This window comes from Euwallacea fornicatus, chromosome 29 (genome assembly GCF_040115645.1).
Source record: "Euwallacea fornicatus isolate EFF26 chromosome 29, ASM4011564v1, whole genome shotgun sequence".
NCBI lineage: Eukaryota > Metazoa > Arthropoda > Insecta > Coleoptera > Curculionidae > Euwallacea > Euwallacea fornicatus.
The window spans coordinates 1968963-1990088 of record NC_089569.1 but is presented as its reverse complement, the minus strand read 5'-3'; the positions used below and the strand labels follow the sequence as shown (position 1 = coordinate 1990088).

General features: G+C 39.3%; 8 protein-coding genes across 10 annotated transcripts; 4 read left to right on the top strand and 4 right to left on the bottom strand.

The window, feature by feature from the left end:
* The first annotated feature begins 341 nt into the window (after positions 1-341).
* On the top strand, positions 342-2306 carry Gmer (GDP-L-fucose synthase-like protein). The gene is made up of 6 exons (XM_066297510.1): positions 342-576; positions 1024-1138; positions 1396-1524; positions 1582-1795; positions 1850-1978; positions 2031-2306. The coding sequence occupies exons 1-6, from the start codon at positions 443-445 to the stop codon at positions 2264-2266; spliced, it is 957 nt and encodes a 318-aa protein (XP_066153607.1). The 5' UTR covers positions 342-442; the 3' UTR covers positions 2267-2306.
* A 263-nt stretch (positions 2307-2569) lies between these two features.
* On the bottom strand, positions 2570-4413 carry LOC136347518 (basic helix-loop-helix transcription factor scleraxis-like). Of its 2 annotated transcripts, none has more exons than XM_066297578.1 (4): positions 3228-4413; positions 2973-3118; positions 2811-2929; positions 2570-2758 (listed from the first exon to the last, which is right to left on the bottom strand). In XM_066297578.1, exons 1-4 carry the CDS (start codon positions 3374-3376, stop codon positions 2645-2647), a joined length of 528 nt encoding a protein of 175 aa, XP_066153675.1. In that variant the 5' UTR covers positions 3377-4413; the 3' UTR covers positions 2570-2644. The 2 variants fall into 2 exon arrangements, with proteins under 2 accessions (XP_066153675.1, XP_066153676.1); XM_066297579.1 differs by having other exon boundaries at positions 2973-3103.
* Positions 4414-4552: 139 nt separating this feature from the next.
* On the bottom strand, positions 4553-6706 carry LOC136347516 (fatty acyl-CoA reductase wat-like). The gene is made up of 8 exons (XM_066297575.1): positions 6408-6706; positions 6109-6357; positions 5804-5949; positions 5637-5746; positions 5401-5584; positions 5269-5342; positions 5027-5207; positions 4553-4969 (listed from the first exon to the last, which is right to left on the bottom strand). Exons 1-8 carry the CDS (start codon positions 6612-6614, stop codon positions 4573-4575), a joined length of 1548 nt encoding a protein of 515 aa, XP_066153672.1. The 5' UTR covers positions 6615-6706; the 3' UTR covers positions 4553-4572.
* A 23-nt stretch (positions 6707-6729) lies between these two features.
* LOC136347517 (uncharacterized) lies at positions 6730-8477 on the bottom strand. The gene is made up of 5 exons (XM_066297576.1): positions 8287-8477; positions 7562-7718; positions 7306-7502; positions 7074-7187; positions 6730-7017 (listed from the first exon to the last, which is right to left on the bottom strand). The coding sequence occupies exons 2-5, from the start codon at positions 7688-7690 to the stop codon at positions 6837-6839; spliced, it is 621 nt and encodes a 206-aa protein (XP_066153673.1). The 5' UTR covers positions 7691-7718; positions 8287-8477; the 3' UTR covers positions 6730-6836.
* A 530-nt stretch (positions 8478-9007) lies between these two features.
* Positions 9008-10507, bottom strand: LOC136347466 (gustatory receptor 68a-like). Its single transcript, XM_066297484.1, has 7 exons — positions 10312-10507; positions 10068-10258; positions 9628-10014; positions 9408-9581; positions 9282-9353; positions 9151-9219; positions 9008-9089 (listed from the first exon to the last, which is right to left on the bottom strand). Exons 1-7 carry the CDS (start codon positions 10505-10507, stop codon positions 9030-9032), a joined length of 1149 nt encoding a protein of 382 aa, XP_066153581.1. The 3' UTR covers positions 9008-9029.
* Positions 10508-12172: 1665 nt separating this feature from the next.
* Positions 12173-15676, top strand: LOC136347506 (uncharacterized). Its single transcript, XM_066297564.1, has 11 exons — positions 12173-12423; positions 12487-12646; positions 13143-13280; positions 13329-13579; positions 13630-13739; positions 13792-13992; positions 14585-14716; positions 14768-14886; positions 14937-15036; positions 15085-15242; positions 15368-15676. Exons 1-11 carry the CDS (start codon positions 12302-12304, stop codon positions 15545-15547), a joined length of 1671 nt encoding a protein of 556 aa, XP_066153661.1. The 5' UTR covers positions 12173-12301; the 3' UTR covers positions 15548-15676.
* A 112-nt stretch (positions 15677-15788) lies between these two features.
* SpdS (Spermidine Synthase) lies at positions 15789-16869 on the top strand. Its single transcript, XM_066297567.1, has 4 exons — positions 15789-15922; positions 15973-16171; positions 16225-16459; positions 16517-16869. The coding sequence occupies exons 1-4, from the start codon at positions 15792-15794 to the stop codon at positions 16816-16818; spliced, it is 867 nt and encodes a 288-aa protein (XP_066153664.1). The 5' UTR covers positions 15789-15791; the 3' UTR covers positions 16819-16869.
* An 820-nt stretch (positions 16870-17689) lies between these two features.
* Positions 17690-20836, top strand: LOC136347507 (transmembrane protein 53). Of its 2 annotated transcripts, none has more exons than XM_066297565.1 (6): positions 17690-17875; positions 17942-18293; positions 18362-18569; positions 18653-18805; positions 20417-20548; positions 20605-20836. In XM_066297565.1, the coding sequence occupies exons 1-6, from the start codon at positions 17842-17844 to the stop codon at positions 20764-20766; spliced, it is 1041 nt and encodes a 346-aa protein (XP_066153662.1). In that variant the 5' UTR covers positions 17690-17841; the 3' UTR covers positions 20767-20836. The 2 variants fall into 2 exon arrangements, with proteins under 2 accessions (XP_066153662.1, XP_066153663.1); XM_066297566.1 differs by having other exon boundaries at positions 17775-17907; positions 18040-18293.
* Positions 20837-21126: the final 290 nt, after the last annotated feature.

Below are 21126 nucleotides of genomic sequence, written 5' to 3'. Positions count from 1 at the left end.
ATTCTATTAAAAATGAAGCACCTTGAAGTTAACAGGATTAGACATTCAAGGCTGCAGAAAACCTTTGCTTACGATGGTGATGAATTAACTTTATGATGTAATCGACACACAACAAAGTGTAAAATATAATGAAATTTAAAATTCCTTCATATGACAATCATAGAGCCATACAAATTTATTAAGGCAATTAATCAATTTGCAAATTAATAATCCTTCTATATCGATTAAATTAATATCTTTAGCAAGAACTCATCGATATCGATATAAAAACGCCCTTCCAACTACTCCTAACCTGCATTGACTGGAACGCTACATGGCAAATTCAAACTCCTAACCTCACTTTCCGTTCTGTTTATGTTACTATTATTATTTGACGTAGGCACAAATTAAATATCAAGATAAAAGGGATTTTTTCATTAATTCCTGAGCAAATGAGTATGAAATGTCTCCAAAAAATGTAATACTTGTGACCGGTGGTTCTGGATTGGTTGGCAAAGCTATCCAGACCGTGGTAGCTCAGGAGGGTCAAACTGACGAAAGTTGGGTGTTCGTGGGAAGTAAAGATGCGGACTTATGGTGAGATTTTTCAAGTTTTTTAGTGTATTAATAGTTATTGCTTACGTGGAAGTGGTTCCCGGTAATGTAGTTAATGAGAGAGGCTCATACCCTGAAAACTAAACCTTTTATATGTTATCCTGTAAGGTTGTAAAATATCAACTTTGCAATTTTCCAAGTTGTTAACTTCTTACATCTATCTAATGTTTCAGCAAAGATGTGCCTTGGTTATGGCTTAAAGATGCATGCACATGAAATAGACCCAACACTATTCAATTATGTTTTATTTCTGAGGTTAAATTCAATGTACTCAGAATCTAATTTGTAATACTTGTCTCAGACATTGGTATGAAAAATAAGAAAATGCATATGATATTAGTATTACATCTTGTATTATGCCCTATACCTGAAGTCCTAAACTCACATATAATATAATATTTGTAGTTTACAAGACCTTCTTTTTTACAGTGACTACAATGCCACAAAACAATTATTTGAAAGGTATAAACCTACACACGTCATACATTTAGCTGCAATGGTCGGCGGATTATTCCATAACATGTCACATAATTTAGATTTTTTGGTAAGATATTGAAGTTCATTCATATGAAATTGTTTTTAAAATTTGATCAGTTAATTTAAAAGTATCAAATCAAGCCTGGATTGATCAATTTGAGTTGTTAAAAGTGGGTTATTTGTGGGGTAGTAAAAGTTTGAAATGCGGATTTTATCATGCGCCGATTAGCAGAAGAATTAATCAGGTAACTGTTGTTTTCATTATAAAAACTTTATAATGAACAATATAAATTCTTACCATCTTTGCCTTATATTAACTTGCAGAGAAATAATCTCCATATGAATGACAATGTCTTGCAAATAAGTTATGAGACTGGTGTCAAAAAAGTAGTCTCCTGTCTCTCAACCTGCATATTCCCTGACAACACCCAGTATCCTATCGACGAAACTATGGTAAAACTTCTTTAAAAACATTCAAACTCGTTATTAGTATTAGAAATTTTAATGCAGATCCACAATGGTCCTCCTCACCCCTCAAACTTTGGCTACAGTTATGCGAAGCGATTGATTGATGTAATGAATCGGGCCTACCACGAGCAACATGGGTGCACATTCACATCAGTAGTGCCTTGCAATGTTTTCGGACCCCATGACAATTATAATCCTCAATCGAGTCATGTTATTCCAGGGCTAATTAAGAAGCTACATGATATTATCAGCGAAGGTAGTTAAATTGATACTTTTGCCGAGGGTATTACAGCATATCAATGAAATTTAGATGGAGTTACGTTCACTGTTATGGGCACTGGAAAACCACTGAGGCAATTTATTTATTCCTTGGATTTAGCCAAGTTGTTTATCTGGGTTTTAAGGGAGTATAATGAAACTGACCCTATTATCTTGTCAGGTTGGTGAATACGATTTTAATTTAGAAGAAAAGTAAAACTGTCGGCTTTCAGTTGATGAAGAGGCTGAAGTTTCCATTAAAGATTTGGCAGAGGAGTTGGTAAAAGCATTTAATTTCCAAGGAAATGTGGTTTTTGATACCACCAAGTCCGATGGTCAATTTAAGAAGACTGCGAGCAATAAAAAACTAAGAAAGTATTTGCCAGATTTCCAGTTCACCCCGTTTTCTCAGGCGATTCAGGAGAGTGTCGATTGGTATAAAGCCAATCATGTCAGCGCAAGGAATTGAGTATTATACAAAGTCAATAAAAATTGTTACTGTTAAACAATATGTAGTTTTTCTATATCGTATTAGGTTTCTTAATTTTCAGTCGAAGAAAGCTTGGGACAAAGCGAACAGTGTATGATGTAGTACGCCTAACGATCACTTTTAAAGGTTTTTTAATTGAAATTTATAATTAGCGTGACATAGCAAAGACCGCTCTCATAATCTGCCCATTGAGCTCGTTGAATGAATCACCCGATCTTTATTCGAGTCACAGAAATGTGGCAATTTAATAATGTTTACAACACAAAGAAAAGAGCGAAACACTTCAACAATATTTACAACAGCTTTATTACGTGAGGAGTATTGTATATCAAATAAATAGAATTGTTATAGTTTTAGTCATTGATGATGGTAAACTTGCATTAAAAAAGCCGGAGACAGTGAAGCTTCTGAAGTGCTTTCAATTTGTTGGAATGGCGGGCAGGCAAAATCCTCTTGAGGCAAAATAAGTTTCTGGAAAATCTCAATTACAACCGAAACGATTTCACTTCGCTTTAATACATACAGAGTATTTCTTATGAGAAATGCAGAAAGTGCATACTTGGCGACTGCCGCAACTGGAATTTGAATTTTCCTCGTCAGTACTGTTTTGGATCAAACGCAGGCAAGGCTGCTCTACGGGACCTAAAGAAGAGCTTAATGATTTTTTCAATTATTTTGGATTTACCGGCCATTAGTTGAGTGCCCAAATGGGAAATGTAGCTGGAGGCCAATCTTAGAGTCTCGATTTTGCTGAGCTTGCGGTCCTTGGGTTCGGTGGGAATCAGGGTCCTTAGAGTGGAGAAGGCGGTATTTACACTGAAACAATAGTTACTTTATTTAAATCAAAAGTCAGTCTTTTGGGTTTTTGAAGGTCTTTAGTACTGATGAAAAAAAGATTATTCCTCGTAGATAGTGCTCAATTTCTGTAATAGTAAAATACCTGTGAGTCCTATCTCTCTCTCTCGCATTAGCTTGACTGCGTTGCTTCAATGGAGTTGCGTACTCTTGAGAAGAACTCCCAGTCTTTTTGCGTTTGCTGCTATTTCCAGCCTTGCTCATATACTCTGCCTGATACTGGATAAATTCCATATTTCTAAATGTGTTTTTTAACGAATGAAATTATCAACTCAACACACTACAAAGCACACGTTTCCATCCCGCAGGCAACAAGTGGCTGATTTACACTGGCTACTGCATCATGTAGATGTAATAATATGGGATTCTGGAGCGGCCTCCTATATGGGCGCCCGGCCGGTATAAATTTAAAGCCAATTGTGATCGAGAAGTGTGGCTGTCGCTGTTATAAAAGGCCCCCTTAATTATTTTGGCAGATGCCGATGATTAACGCATATTAATTGAGGGGAATTAAAATGATGTGCATCAGACCGAGGAAGAATTAGATTTTTGTCCGTTAGTTACATGTTAAGAATTTTTTTTAAATCTTTGAAGGAGAAGCAGCCCCATTGAGGTGCTGTATTTATAGCACGTATGCCCCAATTTCTTGGGCTTTAATAATTGAGTTCGATTAAAGAGTAATTTGTTTTAGTTGAATTCATTTATCGCCCCCATTGTGAAGGACCTACATAGAGTTTAGTTAGGCACTTAAACTCTTCGTGTTATCTAAATTCTAGAAATTCCTAAATTCCTGTGGGTGAGAAAAGTTAAGTGATCATCAAAAAAACACTCTCCGCGGGCAGCTATGAGCCCTCTTTGAGGGACGAATTGTTGCACTCCCGCTTGTGGGTTTATTTTATCCCATTAATGACCTCCTATAAGCCCAACATTGACTTATAACTTATTTCTTGTTTAGACTTCATGTCGTATACCTGGCCTCAAATAAGTCATATAAGAAACAAATTAGAACTTTTTGCTTCAGTTAAAAACAATTTATTCTTCGCCTAATTTAAAAACCAAACATAATACCTTTAGTTTTAAAGGAGGAGTGGTCAGAATTGGCTAAGACAATTTGTACTATTTCAGAGTAATGAGCAAGGGCTGCAGATTATCTTTTCTCTTGATAAACCAACATGTTGCACGCCCTTCGGGTCACCATTTAACAACATGGAACATTAACTGAATTTATTTGTACAGCTTGTAAACCCCAAATTTCAACACCGATATCAATTCTAACTTCCCGAAAAACACTCCCCTTAAAAAACTTACGAGGTCTCAGGCTCAAGGGCCATTTGTCTGGCACCTTGGAATTTACGCCCCTTATTTGTTAACACACATGTTCGACACTTGGCCACCGTACACACAAATAAATCAACCAAAACGACCTTAATTTATTGGCAAACTAGATCTTGTAATATGGAGGAGACAATCCACAATATAAAAGGCAAAACTCTGAAGAGCAGAATTTTGCCTGCGGCATAGAGGAGAATGGTAACGACTACCAACAAGACTATAAACACTTTTTTGAGGTATGCAAAGCGCTTTTTTCCCGCGGAAATGGTCTCCATGGGGTCTTTCAGCAGATAAATTCTCAAGCCCTTGACATATTGGGCGAAATAGGCGTCCCAAGTGATGGTACCCATGTCGAAATTGAAGAGTTCCCTGTCCTGGAAGGACATCCTTTTTAACAGTTTGTGAGTGTTGGCAACATGGACGAAGAACTCGGTGGTAGTGAAGGGCTCCCAGGCCTCTTGAATGTCGTGCAGCTTCCTCGCTCGATCAACATACCTGATGAAATATAAATACATACAGGGAATGTTACATGGTAATTATAAAAGGCTTTACATGGGTTTCTTTCCTTGCAGACTTAAAACGTAGTCTGCGATCATCGCCACGAGGGTGTGAAAGAAGAAGCGTAGAATGAGGTAGTTGTGTTTACAGGTGGTTCGGAAGTGACAAGGGAAACTTGCCAGGTGAGACGAGGGTATACCTTTATTATAATGGTTAATCATGGACCATATTTCGTCTGGAAAAGATTGTAAGGGGATTTTCAATAATAACGTTTTTCTCGCCATCTTCCGTCCTACCTTGTGTGATTGGATTGTCTTGTGAGCTGCTAATATTATAAACCTGCATGTCACCCCTGTGCTTCCTGAAATTACTGAAATCCACCAGAGTTAATCGACACACAACACCAAATAAGGCTAAAAAAAACTTACTCTCCAGTGTACCAGCCTGCAGCAATGAACGCGTTCACTACGTAGTCTACCGGCACAATATCCAGCACACCGTTTTTGTAATAATTTATATGACAAGTTCCTAGAGTGTTCGCCATGACGAGACCTGCCAGGGAAAGCTCGTTGTCCGTAAAGGCATTTACTGGTTCTGTGTAGGTCGAAATAACTGGAAAAAAAGACATTTACGAAAGTACATTGAGACACGACGGTAAACCCACCAATTGTAGGCCTGACAATGCAAATTGGAATATTCAGCGTGTGTCTTTTTAGGAAATCTTCGCTCACTTGTTTGGTGAATGTGCCGACGTTTGGCCAATCAGCTACCAGCCTGGAAAAAAACCTGCATTCAGTCACGTGAATAACAATTAATTTTGCGAGAATTTACGTTTTCGTTAAACTATCGACAGTGTCATTATCTAAGCTTTCGCAAGCGGCAATAAGCTCTTGGGCCTCGATTTTGCAAGGGTAAATTTCTTCCTTAATCTCATTTGTTTCGAAGTTGGAAAAGGCGGCACCCATATAAACGAAAGTCTAAAAAAATCTAATATATTATATTTTTTGCGCAAAATGGCAACCATGCAAGTTGGAATGCTGTCACATGTCAGGTTCGTCACTTTGAGAAAACAGTCGCTAAGCGCTGAGATGTGACCGCTTCACAAATTTAACCTTCGAGAATTTTTTTTTTCTCACCCTTAATTTTTTGATCTTCTTGGCGATCTCCACGAGGTCCCTCGTGGCCTTTACATTAACTCTCACGGCGTTTTTCAATTGTCCATCAAACCACACGGCTGCTGCACAATGCAAAATTACATCCACCTCCTTTATAATAGTTTCCACGTTTTCCTGTCCCAACCCCAACATTGGCAAGGCGCAGTTCCCTTCTAGGGTGACTACTTTGTTGATGACTTCTGGGTTGGACCATTTTAAGCCGTCAAATATCTAATTCTCATTTGAAAAATCTCTGCCTAAGGTAACGCAAATAAACTTACTGGTGATTCGAACATTTGTTGCACTCTCTGGGAGGGGGACTCATTTTCCTTTTCGCGAACTAAGATGAATACTTTTCGCACTGGTAATGTTCTAAGTATCTTTTCCAATATTAATTTCCCTATGAAACCAGTGGCGCCTGTTAGAAACACAGTGCCGCCCTTGTAAAACCGTTGAATATCTGACAATTCAACTTGTGGATATTCCATTGTAACGGGTTAAAAAACGCGACTTGGAGCGACAATAAAGATTTAAGTAATTATAATAAGCTTCAGTAGTCTAAAGCTTTCTGAATGCGCTTTTTCAAATAGGGAAACATGGAATTAATTTTCTTGCTAAAAGGCTTTTGTTTGTAAATTTTTGGTGATTTGAATTGACGTTTTTGCGTACTAATGACCACATTTTAAATAAAAGGATTAAACAACAAAATTTTAAGTAACGTATAATACCGTCATTAGATCAACTACAGATAAAAGACATTTTGAGTATTTTTCGTCGCAATTACCCTCGATTTTGCCCCGCTTTTCGGCCCTCAAAAGCTTTGACCAAAGATCGTCGTTTTGATTATCCAGAGCCCGTTTTGTCTCATTTGTTGTCATCTCGAACGAAGGTCTGCGAACCACAAGTAAATTACTAAGAATTTAATTAATTAATCGGTTAAATCTCACGTAAACAGATATTCCATTATTTTTTCCAAAACAGAACCTTCTTTATCATACATAGGGATATCTGCTACTTCGCACACAGACCTCAAAACGCATTGCTCCCCGTGTAACCCGAAGCTGAAACATATTTCAAAATTTGGCAACAACGTCATGTAACTTAAACTGACAGACACGTCAAAAACCTTATAGGGCTTAGTGATGAAAGAGCGTTGCGGCGTTGCCGCCGGTCACTTACTTATCGAGCGTTTTCGCAAGATAATCATAAAACGTAATTTTCTGCAAATCAAAGCCGACAGTTCCGGACCGTACTGCGATCGTTTTGGGGAAGAAATTGCTAATGTTGTATGGATAGTTGTATTGGGCCTGGAAACCCCAGGTCAAGTTAATGGATCTTCTTGGCAGCACATATGGTACTGTGAGACCGTAGGTGAACTATGAAATTTTAAATGATACATAACATGGATAAATTGTAGTGGAAATTAATATTTTACCTGGAAAACTGAGTTTCTGGGAAAGAGCAGGTAAAATGAGCGCTTTGAAATGCGATGATCGCTCGTTCCTGATGGGGAAATTGGCACAATCCACATCAGGAAAACTGCACTGAATAGTCGCGTTTTCATTTTCGATGGTTATAGTAAAACATAGTAACTACAAGTCATGAAATGAATATTAGGTGGCTATAAAGAATCGTCCTCACATGGAAAACCGCACTCTTAACATGTGATATTAGTGTAGCTGGTTTCACCTCTTCTCAACAATCCCTCAAATTTCTACAAGAGTTCTCAAACCTCCATTTTTGTTAAACTCAATTTAGAATCTAAAGAAATTTTTGAACAACACAGTTCTTATGATATCGATAAGGAATTTGATACTAATCAAATTGCGGTTTTCCACTACACTAAACTATTGACATATGCGGTTAGTGAAGTAGCTGTACAGTTATAACAATGTTAGCTTCTTTGCAAAGAATATTTGTATTTTTTTGGATTGTGTTATATCACGTGATCGTTGTTATTCAGTGCGAAGACCTAATTGCCAGAACAGAATTAGGCGTTTGTTCATAAAAAAACACTATTATTTTTAATCATTATTAGTATGTTGGAAGGAACACTTAACACATTTTGGACATATGATTTCTTTCCCGTTACAATTAAATTAACATAAAAAAAAGAAGAAAAGTTTTAGAGGTTTCGTTGAAAAATGGGTGTAAAGGTACCGGAAAGCGCCGAAATTGCCCATATCTCCAATAGTCCACCTTTGCGGCAGTCCCCTCCCAAGCCCCTGTCAAAGATCCATCTTCCGGTGATACCCTTCAGCACTCCAGAGCTGAAAGGGCTTAGTTCAACTAGGGCACCGCCCTCCAGGAAATAGCGGGATTCACCAACGATTGGCGAGCATGCGGCAGATATATTCTTACAAGAAGAATTAATCGATAGTCCATTTTCTATAAACTGTTTCAGAGGTGATTTTACCGTTTAAACCTCGAATTTCTTGTATTTCCATATGATGCCTTCCCTTGAAGATTTTTAAATCTAGGCGTTTCGAGAATTTTATCCACCATCTGTCAAGAATAACGCGACAGCTTGCATGTAAGCTTTTAGAGACCCTCTGGAGAACCATTTTAAGTTCTTCAATATTCTCGAAAATTTCCTGGCAGTTCGAAAAGTTTGAATTTCCCGAAGGTTCGAAGCGGACAGCTTCTAGAAATCTGTAGGAAATCGAATAAACTTTCTCTGTAATTTCCAGACTTGCGAGAACTGGAGTGAATTCCTCAAGAAACTCTGAGGTGATGCTTAGAAAAAAATGAAGAGTCGTCTGGAATGCCAAAAATTTCAACCTTTCCGAATGGCTATAGAGGAGATTTTCACTTATTACGAATGTTGCTATGAAAAATGAACTTTTAACAAGTTTATTCCGCAATAAATGTCAAAGAATACTTAATTTTCATTCAGTTGTTCTTCATTCATTTCCATTGAATTGAAAGAGAATAACCAAATACGTGGAGACTGCACCTGCAATCTGAAATGAAACCCTGAATTCTGCCTCTAGTACATGTTTCCTCTGTTGTTGTAATACTTACAGATGTAAGCAGGCCTCGGTCGATATTAAAGAAACCACAGGCGTTGAACTTGAAATTTTCTGCAGAATGCTGATGTTTTAAAACACCAAAATTTCACTAAATTTGAAGATTTCCGAGATCCTACACGTTACCTTTATCTGCAAATCTCTCCTCAGCCCAATCAGACATATTATTTCTTGAGTTATATTGCAGACATCTTGGTACTACTCCAACAAGAAGAAGTCTGTTTAGACCTAACGATGATAATAAAAACTCACGTCTTTGCTGCATTTCTGGCAAGGCTCAGTTATCAACAACAATAGACCTACGTGACCCGAAAGCCAAGCACTTTGCAAAATTATGATGGTAACCGAGGGCGACTTCTTCAATACTTCCACCAAGAGGAAGTAGGGAGTTACCACCAAATGAAAAAGGCAGCTGAGCGTCAGAAACTGGACAAAACCATAAATTCTTTAAGTCTCATGAAGCATCACTCACCACCACTCCAAATGAAGCCGAGTCATTGATTATTCCTACGCATTTTCTGATTTTTTTCAGTACGCCCAGTAGCTCTTTGAGTCGAACTTCGCTAGGAACTTCCACGATCAAAGTACCGCAAGCAAACATTGTCTCTTTGAGCAGCTCCTCCTTGAACCTCTTCAGCCTTATATGAACAAAGAAAACCAAATGCCAGAAGAACATGGTTTGGCATATCAGATTGATATAGAGCATAAAGTAGCCGATGTAGTTTTGTAAATACAGTAGAGAGTGGAGGTAGATCTCCACACAAACCAGTCCAAAGAAGCCTACCAGACTCGTGAAAATCAAAATAATGGATCTTCGTGCGTGTTTGCTGCAGCTGGTCACTGGAAATTTCTGATCAATCTTTGGAAGTAGGCATGTTAGCATCAGAGATAGAAGAGATCGGAGATACTCACCGAACTAAATATGTGTAAAATCTTACGAAGCTGTCTAGTCCTGCAGGGGGTGGTTAACACTCCTAAGAGGGATATTAGAACGATGGTTGCTATATCGCAGCTCGTGATGTATTTTTTCCTGATATCGGTCATCCTAGGGCTGCCATTGCCTGCTAAGTATTCCCGTCTGAGGCCCCAAATAGTGCCCGCGACTGTGTAAATTTTCATATCACAATTTTATCGATGCGACATACCTAGGGCTTACATGCAATTAAGAAAAATGCGAAGCTGTATATTATGAGAAATTTGCTGTATTTGATCTGGTAACAATTGTTCATGGTTTTATAGCGAAGGGGCCATAGCCCGAAGAACGTCATGGTGTAAAGAATGGGGCGCACCATCATGTAGTGCTCCTCATTGAGAATTATTAGGAGTGGTTTGAGTTGCTGGAAATAAAGCATAAATTGATGTTCATCATAAAGTCTTGATGGTTGTTACCCATATTTTTGGCCACAAATAAAAAATCTCCTGAAAGTGTTTCATGGAGGTAGCAGCGAATATGAATATTTTTACCCCATGATCAAATGGATCGTTTGCTCTAAATTAGAATTCATTATTTCATGTCAAGATTGTATCAACGGACATGGTATTAATTATTGATATTAGAGGGGCTGACATGTAGCTATTTGTTTCTTATCTGGATAATATTCATTTTTCCGCTTGTAAACAAGAAAATGAAAAAGCTACGTAAAAATCTAATTAATGTTAAACCGAAAAAGAAGTGGAGGATTGAATGGAGTCAATTGGTAAATTAAAGAGACATGGGGAAGCAACAAGGGGGGTCCGGTTCTGAGGCTTAACCATTTTGGTGACCACAAGAGATATGAGGCCACTTAAATCGGAATAAACTTGGGCGATTCGGAATTAAAGAAAATACCATTTGAAAATTGGGAAATTCCTATAACTATCGGAGGACGTTTGAAAACACTCAAAAATTTGGAAAAAAGTTTCGATTTTATGTTCGGTTTATTTGGCGAAAAAATCGAGAATCATTGACGCTTCATCATTGTTACTTTTCCCTGGTACAAATCAAATTTGCAATCCGACGTTTCGATTCTCGGTAACCATCATCAACTTTGTTTTTTCTCGCGGGCGTCACCTTGAACATTCGGAATTATGAATTCAGATTATTTTTGTGATTATGATATCGTATCACACATTCAGGTTCTGTCTTGCAACTTGAGGGAAACATCAAAAATTTCGTTTTTGCAGGAGCCCCTTGGAAATCAATTAAAAAAAAATTTTTTTTTTCATATTTCCACCAACGTGGAAGACAGAACGCTAATACGTGATACATCATTGTAATTGCAAAAAAATGTTGAATTCGTACATCTAAAAATCCAAAATGGCGTCGATAAGGAAGGTGTAAGTTGATGATAGCCGCCGAAAGTCGAAACGGTGAATTCCCGAAATGGCATTGCCGCGTTGCAGAAGAAGATAGATTTCAGCAATAAAGCGACGACGATTTTGAAGTAAATCGTCAAACAAGCCGAGGAAGAACTGAAAGTGGTTTGCTAAAATTTCAATTTATTTGGAGGTTTGGAATACCTCCACAAGTAATGGGTGTTCCCAAATTTTGGAACTGCAGATTCTCGAACACACGTGACACAACTTTATCCACATACGACATGGTATCTTGTAAAGTCGTCAAGATCATCACATGAGGCCTATAGAAACCGACACCCGGTTTAGATGGGAACGTTTCGTGCGGAAGCCCGACTCTTTAATTTGGGGCGCGAAGCGTTGCTTGGGACCGGCGTCAAAATGGTTCAATAGAGTTCGTGTTGGTTCTGGGGCGCTTAGAATTTACTAAAAAGTCAATTCTCCGTTCCTGAAAACTTCATGAAAATTTCTAATTAAAAAGAAAATCTGATCCTTTAGGAAAATTATCTAAAGATTTTAATGTGTCCCAACATCATCGTAGCTACCAAAAAGAAAAAGAAACGCATCTAGCCCTTTATTGGCTCGCACATCCAAAAAGGGCAACTCACCCTTAATAGGAATCGATATCAGAGCGTTGCCATAGCCCCTACGCAGCACACAAGCACCTGCATTGCATCGAAAAGGGAAATTTTACGAGCACATCTCACCACAATTTTTCTTACAACTAAAGCAATTTTGCGAATTTCACTTCATCCCAGGTAATAAATGATTAAAATATAATCTCCCACGGGAACGTAAAACCCAGTTCCAGCATGCCATCTTTACCTGAAGATACGTATTGCTCTGAGCAAATCTGCATCCCTCCATCTTTTCCTTATCTTCTGAGACAATACGCTAAAGCTGCCATAAGGACTCAACCAACGGATTTACTCAAGTAAGAAATCTGATCATTTTCATGTTTTATATATCTACGAACACCCTCATTTTTGGTGCGCAGATGGTCAACGGCATATTTTCGCTGCCTCGCATTGAACGTTCCTCCTCCTGTTAAACCGAGACTAGAATACCCCATTCCTAGGGATTACAATGGGATCACTCCTGGATGGTTAAAGGCTCTTTTGTATCAGCTCCAGAATAGCCTCACTGTCTCTTTCAAGGCAAGAAAATGATCTAAGAGCCGGTTTTTCAATGTCGTGTCAGGGAATGACAGCTCTCAGTTAGCAACTAATCGGATGGTCTAATATTCATTTATGTGCTGTTTGATAGTAGCAGCGTCCATTTTTGTGTAGTATGGCAACAGCACATAAATGGGCACATAGTTGAGTTTTAGAAATTTCTCCTCCAAGATTTTTTATCGGCAGATGTGTTTCACGCATGATGTGCCCTTTGAAAAAGTCGCAGTTCTTCCCTCATGATTCTCATGGAAACTTATGAGATGCCTTGAGTATCCTGTTGAATTTGCTTACCTTACCCTATTAGTATATAACTACTCCTTGAGGCTCCCTTAACGGGCGATACGTCCTCAAGAAGTTATATGGCTCATAAGAAACACCTCCATAGTTGACAGAGACCTTCTTTCTGACGGTTACAGTTTATCACGATACTGAAAAACCGGCACTTAACTACCTCCGGGTTTAAGGTTTTTTTCTGCAGATTCTATGGGACAGATGGATCGGGGCCTGTTTACAACACCACACTTTGATCCAGTTGTTGTGTCTCGGAGGATTCGAAGACGCAGAATCCATACCTTTCTTGAAGTTTATTGCAATTTGTGCAGGAACACTGACAGATGTATGTCCCCATTAGCTATTACCAAACGGTTTTCAGTGGTTATTTCAGAACCTAACTCATACTATGATAATGATCTGCGAGATCCTCACTGAGGAACCTGAAGGGGGCTCCGCCATGATTCCTCTGGAAACCTTCTTAGATTTATACACATTCTTGGCCAGAATTGACGCATCTCATGATCAATCTTTGCGCAACTATTACTTCAGGGATTCACTACTCACCCTGTGGAGAGAGAAAGTGGAGCAGAAGGAGGGAAAGGCGTTCGAGCTGCAAGAGTCTTCATTAGAGGCCGAAGAGAGGTAGCGATAAATTTTTTTTCATGTGAGATTTTTTCACGATTTTAACACAGCTCCGCGGTGAAGACGTCGTCAGGCATTGCTTGTGAGGGCGAAATGGTTGACGATATGGAGAGGGTAGTTTCTTGCCCCAGTTTACCTAAGGACGACCATAACTCCATTGGTAACGGTGGAAAAAGTTGGTTTTCCGTCATTTATATTTAATGTGCTTGAAGTGTTTTCACCGAAGCAAGAAGGGGAGATTACGGAAAAAAGGGGTAAAGGGCGTGTAGAGGAAGGGGAAGTATTTGATGAGGAGGAGAAACTGAAGGAGGAGAGCAGTGTTCAGGAAAAGAACTCGAAGAAAGGAACAGCTGAAAATCAAGAAGACGCAGCAGATAAACACGCAGAGGAGGAAACTGTGGAAGGGATTGAGGGTATAAAATTTTTTCCACGCACTAATGATGGGGGGGTTTATTTATTTTAATGTAAAATTTAAAATCTCACCGTTTTTAAAATATAAGACTTAACATAAGTTTGCTTCGCCCCACATGACCCATGTACCGCACAAGACAAAATTAGCAGGAACCCTGTCGTCCTAAATGACAATGTTGGCTCTGCACGTAGTTAAGACGTACGTTGTATTTTCTGTCTTTATTTAAGACCATACACCAGAAAAAGATGGGTTACGCTACAAAGTGTTCAAATTTGTCCCTTTATATCGATATGAACAGTGGCGGACCATATGGAATTAAGTAAGCAAAATGCAAAATCACAAAAATCCCTAAAAACCTTCCGGAAGGAGGAAATTGCAAACAAACCATTGGCCGCAAGTTCCGAAAGGTGAACAACATTTTCTATAGTTCTGTGAGACCCCAACATTGAAATTATCACCTCAGAGGCTAATTACAACAGGCCTCAGTGAGCTTTTTAAGGCACAAATACCAAAAAATCTGCCTGAAATTAAAATGTGTGGATCGATCAGTAACATATTATACCCATATTGATAACAATGAAATTCTATTGGAGGTGAGAAACATGAGGCAAAATCCCAGGAGGGGCCTCAAGAAGGACAAGTTGAGATGGAGGCCAAAAAAGAAAAAATGGTAGATGAAGAAACAGCGAAGGAACCCAAGGAAGAAGCAACTCTACCTAAAACAGGTAATTCACTCATTTTTAAGTAAAAATGAAACAAGTCTTCTTTCTTTACAGGCAAAGAATCGGCAGGGAAACAACACGAATTAGTCGAAACAATCACAGATCAACCTGTAATGGATCAAGAACATAGATATGAGGAAGCCATTTTACAAGCAGATCTAAAGCTTCTAATGGTATTTTTTGTTACTTAAACCAAGTTTATATTGACTTTCCTCTTTCCCAGGCTCAGCACCACGAACTGGTAGAAGACATTGCCGATAAAGTGGAGACGTTCAATTGTCGCCTGATTGAGGAAATGCCTCTCACGCAATCACAGGAGGAAGGTAGGAAATGTTCTATTAAAGGATTAAGAAAATAAGAGTTGTTTAAAGGTGTGAAGCAGTTTGTGGGCGCAGATGAAGAGGCAGATCAAAGTGAAGCGAATGAGCGAAAACTGAAGATCGTCACTGCAGGGGATGCTAAAAGAGGGGACGTGAACAGCGAGAAGAGGGATGACGTATTCAAAGAAAAAGATAAAGTAATTTTTGCCGTAAATTTTAAAAAGGAATTTTTCTGAGCACAGTTACATTCACCATAATGAAATTACATGTTCATTCACCATATTATCAGGATTTTTTGTTATTCAAGTACATTCATGATTTTATGTTTATTTAGAGACCTTATGACGAAATCTACGTAGAATCAATTAAAGGCATCGGGCCTACGATCTCAGTCGCCTTGACGAAGCCCGTTATGACATACATGAAGGATTGCGCCAAGCAGCAACACGGCATGGTAATGCCCCGCAACATCAGCCATTACAGTTGCCCCCCTTTGGAAATTTTGGACTATTAAAATTATCTGTATTATAGAGCACAAATAAATATACGTAGATTATTCCGAAGATGTCTCGTTAATTTCCCTGATAAGCTTATTTGTTTAAACCCCATGCAAACTACAATAGCGATAAGTCTAAACGAGCTTGTTCACCAAAGCATGGTTATCGGGAGGAATAAAGATTAGTTACTACATTATTTCATTTTGTATAGTGCCAGCATTGATCGAGAATTTCTAGTGGTGTTGATTACAAGACATAAATATGGATTCTATTCGCAATGGATGGTTCAGCGAAATCTCGGATATGTGGCCCGGACAGGCGTTTTCGTTGCGAGTCAAAGAGGTGCTTTTCCGGGGCAAATCTGTCTACCAAGATGTCTTAGTCATTCAAACGTAAGTTCCCTTGAAAAATCCCAATTCTGGTGATTAATTTGAATCATCAGAGAAAATCATGGCAAAGCTTTGGTCCTGGATGGCATACTTCAATGCACAGAATTCGACGAGTTTTCCTATCAAGAAATGATAACATTTCTACCTCTAAACGTTCACCCCAATCCTGAGAAAGTTCTAATCATCGGTGGGGGGGATGGAGGAGTGGCCAGGGAGGTTGCGAAACATCCCCGAGTAAAACAAATTGTGCAGGTAAATTTGCGGAAGTTAACCTTGAAAATGGACCATTTTCGGCCAATTTTAAGGTCGAAATTGATAAATTGGTGATCGATCAAAGTAAGAAACATCTCCCCTTCATGGCTAAAGGGTTTGAATCTGGGAAACTCAGCCTCTTAGTGCAGGACGGTTTCGAATACATGAAGAACCACACCAATGAGTTTGATGTTGTGATAACGGACTCTTCGGACCCTGTAGGGCCCGCTGTTAATCTTTTCACGGAGAGCTATTTCAAACTCTTGAAAACGGCCCTAAAGTGCAATGGTGGGAACGCGATTATATCGAAAAAATTGTATGGAATTTTTCTGTTTCCACTTTTAGGGGTGATTTCCTCTCAGGCTGGCACATTGTGGACGGACGTAAACCACATCAAACAAACGATGAAAAATTGCCGAAAACATTTCCCAGTGGTCAAATATGCCACCTCCAATGTGCCCACATACCCCAATGGGCAAATCGGTTACCTGGTTGCAGCGCTAGATGGCAGCAGAGACGTTACCAAACCGATATGCAAGTTTACAGATGAAGATATTGAAGAAATGAAGCTGCGCTATTATAATCCTCAAATCCATGAAGCTTCCTTTGTGTTGCCCTCTTGTTTCAGTAAAGTGCTCAATGAGTGAGCAATTAATATTCCTTCAAATTTTTGACTGAATAAACGTTATGTTGCAGAAGGTTTCCTTGATTTGAATTTTATAAAGGTAAAACGATACAACAGTGGGTTGAAGGGTTCCATGAAAGGAAACGGGACGCGTACATTACTAGAGCTTTGTTTTCTTGTAACGTGGTAAATCCTAAGGAAGATGCCCGGCCCGGTGTTCTGGCGAGCGTGTCGTGTGGGATTCCCTGAAGCCCTTACCTCTCGAAAAGCTCGGCTTGAAAGATACTTTTCTTACTCAGAAGCTATCCCTGAGAGATATAACGTCAAGGTAAATTCAGGTTGATAGTCGACGAAGCCTGCGAGCTACTACTAACCAGCCAATTCGTCTTCTTCTAGTTGTTCCGCGCCCTCCTCATTTGATGTGATTCGAAAAGGTTGCTGCCTACTGTCTCTCTTCGGGCCATTTCGGTCCTGCTCTACTTCGTATAATTGAGACGCCTGTCTGATGGTTTCGCGCTTCCTCATTTATACCCTGTCAAGTTACGGGGCAACACCACTCTCCCTCCTTCCAAGTGCCTTTCCGGCCCCGCAACGTGATGCTGACGTAACATGCAGACACCAGCTCTGGTGTTCTGCATGTGTGTTGTGTGAGCTTTCTCTTGAGATGCTTTGCGGTGTTTAATCCTTTTATCTTTTATTGACCTTCCACGATTTTTTCTGTCCTACTTGTCCTAGATAGCTGATGCCGCAAATGGTCGTTTCTTCAGCAGGTCCGCGTTCAGAGACTCCGTCGCTTAACCCATCGCATATCACCGAATATCCATCCTCTGGCCTGCCGCGTCTGGCACCTCGCTCTCCCGTCTCCGGAGTTGGTTACCCACACTTCAGGAAGAAGGCGTCCAAGAGTCACCACGTGCAGGTGCGGATTAACCCCCCTATCTAGAGCATCTAGATCTATTAGCCGCAGGAGGGACGTTGGGTAACTAAGCGAGTGTTTCATGGTGACACTTTACGCTGTTATGACAATTAGGGTTCATGGTGACGTATGAATGGTCAACCGCAGTGGAACTCGTTCAAAGGTTGATATAAATGCTCTAATTGTTTGAACAAGGTAATTGCACCTTTAGAAATTTCACTAATTTAAGGCCATCAAAACAATTCAAGACTCGTATACCTACTTTTGGGGCTTCTACAACCTATATTAATCCATTTCATGGCCGCTGCTTACGTCACGGCCATCCAGCAATCAATAGTCCAATGTGCGACTGCAGCACGCGCAAAACATTTGGACCTGAAAATGGCCGGGGGTGCCGATATCTTGGATTATCATTTCACCTTTCCCAACCCCAATTTCCTTTACAACCAGGCCAACAATGGAGAGGGAGATTACGTTTTCGTGGTCGACGAGAAGAAACTACCCATCGTGGTGCTGTTCGGGTGGGCGGGGTGCAAGGACAAATATCTGGCCAAATATTCGCAAATTTACGAAGAACGAGGGTGAGCTTAATTCAGTATTAAAGTCGATTTTTAGTTGCCGACATGGATTTTTTCTCGTATTTTTTTAGTTTAATAACTCTAAGGTACACCGCGCCGATGAAATGGCTCTTTATGAACAGACAGCAAATGGCTATCATTGGTCAGAAACTGGTCAAACTCTTGTTTGATTTGAACTTCGACAACCACCCCATTATCGTCCACTGCTTCTCCAATGGAGGAGCTTTCCTATACCAAAACTTCTCGCAGGCCTTAGACCATAGTGATAAACCCTTAGAGGTAAGCTGCCGCAAGTGAGATAGACAGACGTGAAGGTAGCAGGAATTTTTAGCCACAACAAACTGAGAAATTTTGTGTTTTAGCTGAAGGGGGTAGTCTTTGATTCCGCTCCAGGAAAGAGGAGGGTGGCGAGTCTCTTCAGAGCTCTAACTGCCATTGTAGAGGGCAATTTTCTTTACAACATTTCCCTCTCGTTGGTAATGACGTTGTTCCTATCGGCTGTTTGGCTCTTTGAGGTAAATTTTTATTTAATTTGAGGCTCGATGAAATGGATGGGAAACTGGGGAAAAATACCTACAAATTTGATTTTTCGAGGCAATTTCTCGAACTCAAAAATTGATAGAATTTAACAACTATAAGCCACACTTATAAGTTAACTTGAAATGGGGTTAAATTCGAACATACTATTGTAATTCTGTAGATCAGTCCTCGTACAATTTTAGGATAAGGACTCGTATTATTTTTGGGAAATGACCTTGCCGTCGCATGGTGTCACTGTAAACCTCTAAGTACACTGAGCAAAAATCTAAAAAAAATCGTGGAAAACTGTGTTTCTTCAGCAGGCCCTAATGACCTTTGTTTGAAAATTTCGACTGTAAACCTGATGAGGCAATTGAACGTGAAAACTTCTGGATACAAGCTGATATAAGAGAACATAGGATCAGTTTGACACAGTGAACTATATTACTTCAATAAGAAGAATAGAGACAGAAACATAAATAACCTTCTCTAATTCCCTCTTTCTCTCTCTCTCTCCCTCTCGCGCTTTGTTTCCAAATTTCGGATAAAGGCCCAATGAAGTAATTTCAAATGAAAATTGGGAATCGCAAATTGATTTACTCAAATTCCATTACACAGTAAGAAAAATGACTTTTAGTACACTAGGAGGCGAAACTTAAAAAATTACCCCTCTCTGCGTATATTCAGGCGTCTATAACTCGCCATCTTTAAAAATTTCGAATAAACAATCGCAGAGGTAATTTGAAGCAAATATCTAGAATTACTAGGGAATATACAGCATGTTTCAGTACTCTGGAATCAAATTTCAAAGGATTATTCAGTGCCACAATAGAATACATTTGAGCATTAGAGTCCATATCCAAAAAGATCTCCCCCTGAAGCGGTACGGTCTCATGATGAGACAGTTTTCTTCCGAAATGTGTTTTATCGAATTTTACCACGTTTCATTTTAATTTGTTTGTACAAAATAACACTACAATAATTATTCACAATATCGTCCTTAAACTTTAATGCGCCTGTTTAGACGACGTGCGTAGCTTCTGGGGACTTGACTAGAAATTTTTCATAATCGTTTTAAACGACTTCCAATGTCGCAGTAATCTATGCAATCAGGTCTCTTTCTATTTCCACTGGCGTTTCATAAATTGGAGATTTTGCATGTTCTCGCAGAAAAAAATCTAACGGTGTCAGATCGGGTGACCCGGGTGGCCACCCAACTCGACCTCCTCTGCCAATTCAACGTTGTCTGAACTGACGATGCAAATACTGCCGGGCTTGCATAGAAAAATGTGCAAACGCACCGTCACGCTGCAACCACATTTGCTGTCGAACGATTAATGGGGCGTTTTCAAGAAGTTCTGGTTCGAAAATAGATAATATAACTCAGCAAAACGCATTTTTGAACATAGCTGTCTTAAAGCATGATGAGACTATAACGTCTTACAGAAACGTTTCCGGACGTGAGTTCTTATGCTTAAACGTCTTTTAGTATAGCAATGAATAATCTTTGTAAGTTCGATCGCTTAGTTATAAAGCACCCTGCATATAATAGGAAAACAACAATCTTTTTTTAGTACGCAAAATGAATTAATAAGTTTGAGTTTCAGGTAATTACGAATCAGTTTCTGACAAGAGAAAAAGAACACTCGAACAACCCCTTTGAGAACCTCAAAATGGAAAAGAACAGATGCCCTCAGCACTTCATCTATTCTAAGAATGATGATCTGATACCTCACACTGTAAGGCACCAATGCAAATGTCCATTTTGCCGCAACGAGTTTCTCATTTTTTACAGGATGTAGAATCGTTCGCATCCTTTCGCCGAAAGCTTGGAGTTGATGTTACTACATTGTGCTACGAAAACAGCCTTCATGTGAAACATTTACCAGAAAATAAGGAAAGTTACGTTTCTAGCGTCTTTCAGTTTATTAACAAATGCCTTAATGGTATTAATTAATTTTTAACGTATGAGTTACACGCCACAAGCTGTTAGGTACAATTTTCAATTATAAGCCAATTCAAACTGGTTATTCTTTTTCTCTGGCACAAATTTAAGGGTGATCGTTAAAAATCTTCAAGTAAGCGCTTGAACATCAGAGGCATGTCGTAGATAAGTACATCTTGTATCTGTGGTCAGTCAGAGTTTTCATGACATAATCAACGTTCTACGTTTACAGTTCACCCTCTGCGACAAGTATTTTTTATGGTCAGTGCTGTTTTGTTTTTAATCGGTAACCAGAGGTCTAGGCAGCAGACAGTGAACCGTAAACGTAGGGCGTTAATGAACCCATTTGCTGTTTACACAACAAGGAACCCA

Coding starts and splice junctions, on each gene's coding strand:
- Gmer (XM_066297510.1), top strand. CDS start 443: ATGTCTCCAAAAAATGTAATACTTGTGACCGGTGGTTCTGGATTGGTT. Junction 577..1,023: donor AGTAAAGATGCGGACTTATG/GTGAGATTTTTC, acceptor TCTTTTTTACAG/TGACTACAATGCCACAAAAC. Junction 1,796..1,849: donor ACATGATATTATCAGCGAAG/GTAGTTAAATTG, acceptor AATGAAATTTAG/ATGGAGTTACGTTCACTGTT.
- LOC136347518 (XM_066297578.1), bottom strand. CDS start 3,376: ATGGAATTTATCCAGTATCAGGCAGAGTATATGAGCAAGGCTGGAAAT. Junction 2,930..2,972: donor GGGCACTCAACTAATGGCCG/GTAAATCCAAAA, acceptor GCTCTTCTTTAG/GTCCCGTAGAGCAGCCTTGC. Junction 2,759..2,810: donor TTTCTCATAAGAAATACTCT/GTATGTATTAAA, acceptor GAGATTTTCCAG/AAACTTATTTTGCCTCAAGA.
- LOC136347516 (XM_066297575.1), bottom strand. CDS start 6,614: ATGGAATATCCACAAGTTGAATTGTCAGATATTCAACGGTTTTACAAG. Junction 5,585..5,636: donor CATTGTCAGGCCTACAATTG/GTGGGTTTACCG, acceptor CTTTTTTTCCAG/TTATTTCGACCTACACAGAA. Junction 4,970..5,026: donor CTGCAAGGAAAGAAACCCAT/GTAAAGCCTTTT, acceptor ATATTTCATCAG/GTATGTTGATCGAGCGAGGA.
- LOC136347517 (XM_066297576.1), bottom strand. CDS start 7,690: ATGAAAACGCGACTATTCAGTGCAGTTTTCCTGATGTGGATTGTGCCA. Junction 7,503..7,561: donor CCAGAAACTCAGTTTTCCAG/GTAAAATATTAA, acceptor AAAATTTCATAG/TTCACCTACGGTCTCACAGT. Junction 7,188..7,305: donor CTTGCGAAAACGCTCGATAA/GTAAGTGACCGG, acceptor AATATGTTTCAG/CTTCGGGTTACACGGGGAGC.
- LOC136347466 (XM_066297484.1), bottom strand. CDS start 10,507: ATGCTTTATTTCCAGCAACTCAAACCACTCCTAATAATTCTCAATGAG. Junction 10,015..10,067: donor TTTTACACATATTTAGTTCG/GTGAGTATCTCC, acceptor CTACTTCCAAAG/ATTGATCAGAAATTTCCAGT. Junction 9,090..9,150: donor ACCGAGGCCTGCTTACATCT/GTAAGTATTACA, acceptor GTTTCATTTCAG/ATTGCAGGTGCAGTCTCCAC.
- LOC136347506 (XM_066297564.1), top strand. CDS start 12,302: ATGCCATCTTTACCTGAAGATACGTATTGCTCTGAGCAAATCTGCATC. Junction 12,647..13,142: donor GCCTCACTGTCTCTTTCAAG/GCAAGAAAATGA, acceptor TTTTTTCTGCAG/ATTCTATGGGACAGATGGAT. Junction 13,281..13,328: donor GTGCAGGAACACTGACAGAT/GTATGTCCCCAT, acceptor TGGTTATTTCAG/AACCTAACTCATACTATGAT.
- SpdS (XM_066297567.1), top strand. CDS start 15,792: ATGGATTCTATTCGCAATGGATGGTTCAGCGAAATCTCGGATATGTGG. Junction 15,923..15,972: donor GATGTCTTAGTCATTCAAAC/GTAAGTTCCCTT, acceptor TTGAATCATCAG/AGAAAATCATGGCAAAGCTT. Junction 16,460..16,516: donor AACGGCCCTAAAGTGCAATG/GTGGGAACGCGA, acceptor TTCCACTTTTAG/GGGTGATTTCCTCTCAGGCT.
- LOC136347507 (XM_066297565.1), top strand. CDS start 17,842: ATGAATGGTCAACCGCAGTGGAACTCGTTCAAAG. Junction 18,294..18,361: donor CAAATTTACGAAGAACGAGG/GTGAGCTTAATT, acceptor GTATTTTTTTAG/TTTAATAACTCTAAGGTACA. Junction 18,806..20,416: donor CGGCTGTTTGGCTCTTTGAG/GTAAATTTTTAT, acceptor TTTGAGTTTCAG/GTAATTACGAATCAGTTTCT.